Below are 10,319 nucleotides of genomic sequence, written 5' to 3'. Positions count from 1 at the left end.
AATATATACCCAACAGTCCTCTGCACCTCGCTGTGGCCTGTCACTCTGCTGCTCCTTCAAAAGCCTCACTTATCAAGCAGTCTCACGTCCGTTCCTGCTCAGTGTTCGCTACGCCAAGCTAAGTTTTTGTATTTTAAAGTTATCATCCCATCGAGTCTCTGGTCCTCATTGTCGCTCCTCCCACTCCAACTGCCGCCCAAAAAATAAGAACACTGATCCCTCGAGGTAAGTTTGTATATTTTAAAGTTACCTTCCCGTCAGGCCTCTGGTCCTCGCTAAAGGTGCTTGAGCTGCATGGAGGGAAAAATGTTTTCACTTGTGAGGCTGACCTGAACAGGAAGTTCACATTAACGAATCGAATCAGAAATTCAAAACAAGATATTCTTCCCTGAGAAGAGTGACAACATGGAACTTCCTTATGCCAGAAATGCTTCAGTTGAATGGCACGAATACATTTAAGGGGAAATTAGATAAGTACCTCAGGGAGAAATATACAGAAGGATGCACTGATGGGATGAGACAAAGTGGGAGTAGAGTCGCATGGAGACTAAATAACCGCAATAGCCGGTTGGGCCAAAAGGCACGTTCCCCTGCTGTAAATTCTCTGGAAAAGTTCTGGTCTCCTTCACTCAAGAACCATTTAATCACCAACTAATTTGGACAAAAGGGGTCCCACTGGGGTATGAAAGAGAAATACAAGAGACATCCCTTCATAAGGTTACACAATTAACATCCATTACTGAAAGTACCTCTGCAGAGAGCACGGTTTAATCATCAGCTTCTCAGTATCAGTGGAGTACAGAGTTTGAATTTGCAGTTTGGTTGAGCTTGAGCTGCCAACATCAAGATCTTTACTGGGTTCAGCTTGGGTCTTTGTCATAAACTCATCATAGGACTGAAAGAAACATGGAGAGAAAGTGAAATCAAACATTGGGATTTAAAGATGTACACATGACACTACTTTGCCAACTGCACTGAAATCAATGTACTTCTGAATTTTTAAATAAGTTTTCTGGCAACTAAGGAATAGCAGGACTTGATTTTCAGCAAACTACTCCAGTGAGGACTCAAGTTTTCAATTCAATCAGAAAATTGAAGCATTTTCTGGATGTATGCAGGACAGCCAGACAGGTAAGCCAAAAACAGATAAAGCATTTGCCATTTGAGATAATAGAAAATTCAGATGTAGGATGCAGTGTTCATAGTCGTGATATAATGGTACAATATAATACAGAACAGTTGCTAAACTGAAGCACTTACCAAAATATCGTCCACCCGATCACGTTTTCTCCTGCCAAATGTCTTCATCTTCTGCCAGCCTGTCTTCTGATATTGCTCCTGGTTGAATCCAAACAACTTCATAACTTCATTAGAAATGAAGATCTGGGGATAGAAGCACAGGAGAAATGGCAACTAATGCACACACCCTAAATACACAGACAAAACAACCTCCAATCTATTATCCTTCCCGTAAACTGCTCAATGAAGACTTTGATGCTTGGACCTTCTGATTCTTCTCCCATTCTGAATGATGTAAAATTGGATGAAACTCAAAGCATGTTCCATTAAACAAAATCACTAAATGCTTTAAAATGTAATTATAATTGAAGTGAATAACATCAGTGAGATCCGAAAGCATATACAAAACAACTTTAAGGTAGCATGCAATACTCCCAGATTGAGAGAAGGTTTGACATTTTCCCTTGCCTAAGACCGAGACTGAGAAATGAGTAATTATTCACTTATCAATTCACTGCATTACGTGGTTCAGAACTTTGCCAACAAGTGCTGGCCTCTGCTCTGTCAAATTCTAAAAATGTTCTGCCTTTAATAGACTAGATTAGATTACATTAGATTACATTACAGTGTGGAAACAGGCCCTTCGGCCCAACAAGTCCACACCGACCCGCCGAAGCGAAACCCACCCATACCCCTACATTTACCCGTTACCTAACACTACGGGCAATTTAGCATGGCCAACTCACCTGACCCTGCACATCTTTGGACTGTGGGAGGAAACCGGAGCACCCGGAGGAAACCCACGCAGACACGGGGAGAACGTGCAAACTCCACACAGTCAGTCGCCTGAGGCGGGAAGTGAACCCGGGTCTCAGGAGCTGTGAGGCAGCAGTGCCAACCACTGTGCCACCGTGCCGCCCACAAAGACTGTAGGCAGACAACTGAAGATCAGCGCTGTGGGAGGTCTCACAATAAATATTGGGGCTGACGTGGACTCATACAGTGGACCCAACATTTCAGGAAGGTCAAATCGTTCTCAGTTTAACAGATGAGTTCATCAAAGCTATATGATCTAACCACTGACCACTGCCTCACATGGCTCCAGGCAGGAAGATTTTGATAGGTTTCTCGGTAACACCGTCAAAGGCAAGTAACACGCCCAAAAATGTTGGTGTGGGAAATAGTACAGATCAGACTGAAGACACATTACAGTCGAGTTATAAAGACAAAGCAAAGGAAATGAACAGTCCCAAATTTGCTCTGTGAATGAAAAGCTGATTTACACATGCCCATTCTCAGTCCCTGGCAAAGTGCAACACTTCACAAACTGGGCTCAAAGGGAAGTCAGGCTAGACAATGAGCTGCTTGATGTTGACTTTAGACCGTGGTAAAAAGTTCACATTGCAGTGTTGCAAGACTGAGTTACTGGAAGGAGTCATCCAGTGTACACTTCAATGTCAGTGCCACAGTAAAATAGAAGTTGCATTGTCGCAATAGGAAAGAACTTGGTCTTCGTGCTGGACAATACTTTTTAACCAATGCTCAAGTCATCCACCTTCACCTTAAATTGCCAAAAAACTTGCAATATATATAACTTTTCACACTTGTAGCATGTTGTTCTCAGCCTTTGAAGTATAGCCACTAATTATAATATCGTCAAAAGCTGCAACAAACTTTCACACAGCAAGTTCCCTCAAATTAGAGAAATGGTTCAGTAAACGTTGAGCCAGACTGACTCATGTAGTAGACTGACCAGCATCATGAGGGAGAACTCCACTCCTCTTCAAAGTCACACCAAAACTCTTTTAAAAAACTCACCCAAGGGGGAAAATGGGGCCTCACTTTCAAAACAATACTTCAGTACTGCACCAGGACCGTCATCCAGGATTTCATTTCAGTGTTTGCTTAATCCCCTCTGCTGACTGAGGAAGAGTGCCACTGAGCCATGGCTAACACTCAGAGCTATTACATTGTGTCTCCAGTTGGGAGTAAAATGAGGTTCCTCGAGGATCACTGGGGAGATCAGAGTAAAATGGGGCTCCTCAGTTCCTGACCTTACTTCTATCATAAGTTCAGAAGTGCGGATGGTTGCACAATATTCAGTACCATTCACAGACTGCTTCAGTATCTGAGGAGTTATGTTCAAACGCAACAAGATCTAGACGATATGCAGATTTGGACTGGTAAGAGGCAAGTAATCTTCGCATCAAAACGAAGTTTAATTCAGATAAATGTGAGGGGCTGCATTTTGGAAAGCCAAATCAGGTCAGGACTTATACATTCGATGGTAAAGCACTGGGGAGTGTTGCTGAGCAAAGAAACCTTGGAGTGCAGGTTCATAGTCCCTTGAAAGTGGAGTGACAAGTAAGCAGGATTGTGAAGGTGGTGTTTGGTATGTTTGACTTTATTGGTCAGAGCATTGAGTATCGGAGTTGGAAGGTCATGTTGCGGCTGAATATGACACTGATTAGGCCTCTTTTAGAATACTCTGTGCAATTCTGGACTCCCTGCTCTTGGAAAGATGTTGTGAATCTTGAAAGGGTTATGCAAAGATTTGCAAGGGTGTTGCCAGGGTTGGGGGGTTTCTGGTATAGGAAGAAGATGAATTGATTGGGGTTACTTTCCGTGGAGCATTGGAGGCTGAGGGACGACTGTGAAAAGATTTATAAAATTATGAGTGGTACGGATAGAGTAAATAGACAAGTCTTTTCCCTGGTGAAGGCAAATCCAAAACTAGAGGGCATTGGCGAGAGGGGAACCATTTAAAAGGTACGTAACTGGTAACTGTTTCATGCAGAGGGTGGTGTGTACATGGAATGAGCTGCCAGCGGAAGTGGAGGCGGCTGGCATAATGACGATATATAAAAGGCATCTGGCGGCGTATATGAATAGGAAGGGTTTAAGAGGGAAATGGACCAAATGCTTGCAAATGGGACTAGATTTTATCTCGGATAACTGGTCTGTATGGACAAGTAGAACCGAAGGGTCTGTTTCTGAGCTGTACATCTCTTCGACTCTAAGAGACAATTTAACCAATGGCCCTTGACATTCAATGGTGTTACCATTACTGAATCTTCCACAATGAACATCATCGGGGTTACCATGGACCAGAAACTCATCTGGACTCATTATATAAACACTATGGGCTACAAGGGCAGGTCAGAGGCTTGGAATACTGTGGTGTATAACTCATCTCCTGATACCGCATAGCAAATCCACCAAGTACAAAGCACAAGTCAGGGGTCTGATGGAATACACCCCACTTGCCTGGAGGAGTGCAGCTCCAGTAACACACAAAAAGCTCACTACATCCAAGACAAAGCAGCCCACTTGATTGGCACCACATCCGCAAGCAGCCATGCCCTCCACCACCCTCCACTCAGTAGCAGCAGTGTGTACAATCTACAAGACGCATTTCTGAAATTCAAAGATCTTCAGCCAGATCCTCCCAAATCTGTGACCATTTAGATCAAGAAGGACAAGAGCAGCAGACCGCCACCTGCAAGTTGCCCTCCAAGCCACACATCATTCTGACTTCGAAAAATATATCATTGTTTCTTCAGGATTGCTGGATCAAATTCTGGGAATTCCCTCCCGAAGGGCATTATGGGTGCAGTGGTTACAAAAGATAGCTCACCAGTTTCTCAAAAGCAACTAGGATCGGTGAATAAATGCTGGCCAGTCGGCGATGCCCAGCCCCTGTAAGTCATTTAAGAAATGTTCATTGAGGAGTTTAGAATTAAAATGGGGTTCCTTGGTACTCAATGGGCATAGAGGCATTTTCTTTTGTTCATTCATGAATTGTGGGCGTCACTGGCTGGCCAGCATTTATTGCCCCTTCCTAGTTGTCCTTGACAAGATGGTGCTGAGCTGGACCCACAATCCCATTCGGGAGGGACTTCCAAGATGCAGTGACAGATTTCCAAGTCAGGATAGTGCCACTGTTTACAAGATGAGTCACTCACTTACTTAATCTACATATTTTAACTCCAACCAGCATCACGTTTGCAACATTATTACTGACAAGTAGGAAAAAAGGATTACGTGGAGTTATTACCTTTACTTCATTTAAATTCTGTGGGTTCCTCGCTCGTTTGAAGAATGAAGGGCTCATTCGGCTTGGCTTCATCCATGGGTCTGGGCTGGCACGGAGGTCGTCAGAAAAGATGTCAACAAAAATTTCTCTTGTAACATTAAGGACAAGCTGGAAGAAGTAAAAGACTAACAGAGAAAAGATTATATTAGATGCATCCTCTCCACTCAGCAAAAAGCTTATGAGATCATTACAGTGAAAACAAAAGGGAATCCTGTTCAAAATATATAAAATAACAACTGTTTGCTCCACGATCTGAACCAAAGATACATTTCGAAGTTCATTGATTGCAGGAGACAAGGCAAAAGAGAGATTAGAGAAGGGGTTTAAAAGGATTGCAGAACTACCAAGGGTAGGTGCAGATGTATTAGACAAGATTTCCTGCATAATACTGAGGAAGGCACCACAACATAAAAGGAGGCAAATCTTTGAAACAAAATGAATGACATCTATGGGACATGCTGTAAATAGAAAGCAAGCTATCATGGCTCCAATTATTAAGGTGAATAATAATCAAATATTGTATTATCAACCAATGGAAACAGCAATAGAAAGAATGAAATGATAGAGAAGAATTTGAAAAAAAGTACTGAGTGGCTGGAAGGGACACCATATATTATGTAAATAGAAACAGAATCTGTAGATTCTCAGACTGGGCAAAGTTATGACAGATGGGATTTAACGCATAACAGTATGATGATGATGAGGATGATAAATTAATAATGGGAGAGTACAAACAGTGGAGGAGAAAGGGGCTTTGGATTTTTAGGGAAGGAGCAAAATGTTAAATTGAATTCAATGCAGTCATCAGGATCGAGATAATGTTTTTAACATGCTCTGTTATACATATCATCAATCAGAGCTGCTGTGGAGCACTCTTCACCCATATCTTTCTTGCTTAACTAAGAAAAAATAATTTTGTTTTCAAATGCAAAATCTGGGTCTCACCTCACAATAAGCTCTTCTGCTCACACTCTTGTCATCCTTCCATTTATAATTCCCAAAGTCTGGGGGTATTTGCAAATCCCCCAGATCATGGCCAACTGCCATTTGCACAGCTCCTCAGCTGCTGCATGAACCAATGTCTCAATCTCTACAGCATCTTGAGTGAAAGCAAAGTTATTTTCCCCTTGGATGTTTCGGGGCACATCTTTTAGGGACTGGGGCTACTGCACTGGGCTACCCTGTTGCAAAGTACATAAAATGTTGGTCAATCTAGATACTGAAGATCAGGAACAAAAATGATGGAATTCATTTCAAAACATTAATGAACAATACATGGTTATAATAAACTGTGAAATCAAAGCATGAAAACGGGAGACAAACAAATGAGAATCATCTTTTTATATCTCAGAGTAAGTCTGACGTGTTAGACACAGGCTGGAATTCATTTCCAATTTATTCTCAGCCATGTAATGAAAGTCAAGGTTTCCACATGGAGTGAGATCCAGAACATTAAACAGTATGTTTTATTAGACTGAGTACTCAAACTCAATACAAAATTTACTTGATGGAGTCAGAACAAATGCTTTATACTCCTTTTTAAGTTTTAAAAGTTTTTGGCCTTAATCAAGGTGGTGAAATAATCATCTTTACAAAATTTCAAAGTATCACAAGTTGTTTCCCTGAGCTTGAAATATAAACTTAGTATGAAAAGAACACGTCACACTTGTCCTATAGGTGGAATCAATATTCCATTCGGCTCACAAAGGGAGATATAATGGACTATCATGGAGTGTGTAGGATGAGAAGAATACAGTTATTGAACTGAAAAGAATACATTTGGACAGTTCAGGATCAGATACATTATGATGAAAACAGTGAATATTCTTCAAACTATGCAATCAAAAACATATGGCTTGTTACAAGTAACCGTAGAGAAAGTAATGGCCATTTTAGGAAACTGATATAGACTGTTCAAATCTTTCCTGGTTCACAGTATAAGTATGGAGAATCTCTTTATCTTCTAACTGTTGTGCACTTAGGGGAATGAATGATTTTCAGACTGAACGTTCTGAGCTTCAGCTTTCCAAAATCAGATCACTTTCAGTTGACTGCTGCACCCCTTTTTATTCCTGCACTTTATAGGGAAACACAAATATTGACAAATCAGAAGAGCACGTGTCAGTTTAGTCAGGATGTTGCTGTGTCAAATCAAACTGACCCAAGCACCTATTTCAGTGATTTCCGATATTGAATGCTCAGAAAGGAATGGACAGTATGAGAACTTGTCAAGCACTTTTATGAAAGAGCTGCTTGTCCAATCAATGTTAATATGTGCAAACCATAAACCCTTCTGTTCTTCTAATCAGATGGTCATTTAGTCTCAGGACTTTGCTTCAGAACACTACGCTGGAAAAATTGCGTGCGAACTGAAAAAGCCAGAGATTATTCAAAACTTAGTTTAAAAGATCCTCTTTAAAAACACTGCCTCCCTTTTAGGGAAGGACAGAAAAGTGCGGAGGAAAAGGTTTGAATTTCAATAGCAATCCTTCAGTTCTAAACTCAGTCATTACACAGTGGAAATAGTCACTAAATCCTTGAGAAATAATCAGGCGTACTTACACTTATTTTGAGAATTGATGGGCAAGGTAGAAAACACTGAGACACCAGAAATTTTAAGAATATCCCCCACAGCTTGATTTTATCACCCACAAATATATTAACAATTTATCAAGATATTCCTCACAACAGTCTTTTGGGAAAGTGTCCTTGGTAAAGGGGAACACTCAGGGTAATTTCTGAAAATGTTGACGTGCAAAATAAAGTGGAGTTGTATTTTGACATTTGTGACGGAAACAATCACAATCCGACAATTATGTTAAAATATGGGAATTTAATATGCTCTGGGATTATTCATCAAACAATCACTTCAATGCTTCAAGACAAATAACACATCTCCAATTCTTAAAATTAAAATCCATCCCAAAACTGGCTCAAAATTAATACTTCCAGGTCGAGGACAAGGATCTTGAGATAGTACTTCCTCTTTATCATCAACACTGTCATCTCTTTCAGATGTCTCCAATTGGATGACAGTCTTCTGTTCCTCCTCAAGATCCTTGGAAGGAGACCTGGGTGAGGATTCAACATCCAATTTGAACTTTAATCCTTCTCAGCTCTTCTCTTCTCTAATATCCCAAGTTGCCAGCATTTAGCCCATATCCTTCTCAACCCTCCCTATTCATATATCCAACTCAAAGTCTTTTATAAATTAAAATTTGTAATTGTACCCCTCTCTACCACTCTGGCAGCTCATTCCATGTATGCAGCATGCTCAGCCCGAAAATGTTAATCCTCATGCCCTTTGTAGATCTTCCCCTCTCACCTTAAACCTATGCCCTCTAGTTTTGGACTCCCAAAACCTGGGAAAAAGATCTCGGTTATTCACCCTATCCAACCCCCTCTACAAAAATCCTTCAGCCTCCAATCATCCAGGGAAAAAAATGCTTCAGCCTATTCAGCCTATTCCTGTAACTCAGTCCCAGCAACATCCTTGTAAATCTTTTCTGCACACTCTCAAGTTTAACATCCTTCCTGTAGAAAGGCGATCAGAACTGTGTGCAGTCTTCTAGAAATAGCCTCACCAATGTCCTGTATAGCTGCAACGTAATGCCTCAAGCCCGACAGTCAATGTTCTGACCAATGAAGGCAAGCACGCCAAATGTCTCCTTCGCCACTCTTTCTACCTGCAACTCCACTTTCAAGGAATAATGCACCTGCATTGTTCCTTGAATGCACCTGTCTCTTTGTTCAGCAACACACCCAGGGCCCGACCATTAACTGTATAAGCTAGTGACCGGATAGAGAACTTAAAGAATAAAATTTGATAGAGAACTTTAAAAATGAAGCAGCCCAAACTGCATGGAGGGAGAATGTCTTCACTTGTGAGGCTGACCTGGACAGGAAGTTAACATTAATGAATCGAATCAGAAATTCAAAACAAAACTTTCTTCCTTGGAAAGGGGACAACATGGAACAACATGACAACTAGTACCGGGAATGCTGAAGTTCAATAGCATGAATATGTTTCGGGGGAAATTGGATAAGTACCTCAGGGGGAAACATACAGAAGGACGCACTGATGGGATGAAACAAAGTGGGAGGAGACTTGCATGGAGACGAAATAACTGCACAAATCTGTTGGGCCAAAAGGCACATTTCTCTGATGTAAAGTCACTGCAAAATGTATTTGTCTCCTTAACAAAAGAACAATTTAATCACCAACTAATTTGGATAAAAGGGGTCCCTCTCGGGTATAAAAGAGAAATACAAGAGGCAACCCTTCATAAGGTTACGCAATTAACATCCATTACAGAAAGTACCTCTGCAGAGAGCATGGTTTAACCTTTGCCTTCTCAGTTTCAGTGGCGCACAGAGTTTTATTTTGTGGTTTGGTGGAGTTTGAGCTGCCAACATCAAGATCTCCATTGAGTTCAGCTTGGGCCTTTTCAATAAACTCATCATAGAACTGAAAGAAACATGGAGAGAAGGTGAAATCAAACATTGGGATGATAAGAAGTACACATGACACTACTTTAGTAACTGCATAAGACAAACCACAACATCTTTTTTGAATGAACAAATCTAATTTTAGCAATCTGTAAAACCAGTTAACCGCAAAATTGAGAAAGATTAACAGGGAGACCAAAAAGCCCAGTTGGTTGAATGCGATCAAAACAAGTTTGTTTATTCCTCTCAAGCCACTGCACACACCATTCAACATTACAACAACCTATTTATGCAGCACTTAACAAGTAATAGGCCCCAAAGCTGTTTTGATAAAGAATACTGGGACATTGCTCAGGAAGAAGAAAGTATAAGGACAGAATACCCAAGACACCATTGGAAAAAGGAACCTCTTGAAAGTCGGATGAGATGAGGATATGAAGAGGAATTTGGGATAAAAGGTTTGAATGAATGCTTGGAAGAATTTAAAAACTCTTATTAATGGCAGAGAAAAAAAAATCAAACAGAAAAAGCAACC

The 10,319-nt window shown here is 40.9% G+C and overlaps 1 protein-coding gene across 1 annotated transcript; it reads right to left on the bottom strand.

Annotated features, from left to right (window-relative positions):
* Nucleotides 1-250: 250 nt before the first annotated feature.
* On the bottom strand, nucleotides 251-6,308 carry LOC122547791 (centrosome-associated protein 350-like; the record flags this gene model as incomplete). The annotated part of the gene is made up of 5 exons (XM_043686371.1): nucleotides 6,286-6,308; nucleotides 5,297-5,460; nucleotides 1,261-1,338; nucleotides 750-895; nucleotides 251-290 (listed from the first exon to the last, which is right to left on the bottom strand). Coding segments are annotated over exons 2-5 (336 nt in total), but the record flags the coding sequence as incomplete, so codon positions are not given.
* Between the last annotated feature and the right edge of the window lie 4,011 nt (nucleotides 6,309-10,319).

Source organism: Chiloscyllium plagiosum, unplaced genomic scaffold (assembly GCF_004010195.1).
Source record: "Chiloscyllium plagiosum isolate BGI_BamShark_2017 unplaced genomic scaffold, ASM401019v2 scaf_5717, whole genome shotgun sequence".
NCBI classification, from domain to species: Eukaryota; Metazoa; Chordata; class Chondrichthyes; order Orectolobiformes; family Hemiscylliidae; genus Chiloscyllium; species Chiloscyllium plagiosum.
The sequence above is the reverse complement of the archived record's forward strand: the minus strand, read 5'-3'. Positions and strand labels throughout refer to the sequence as shown.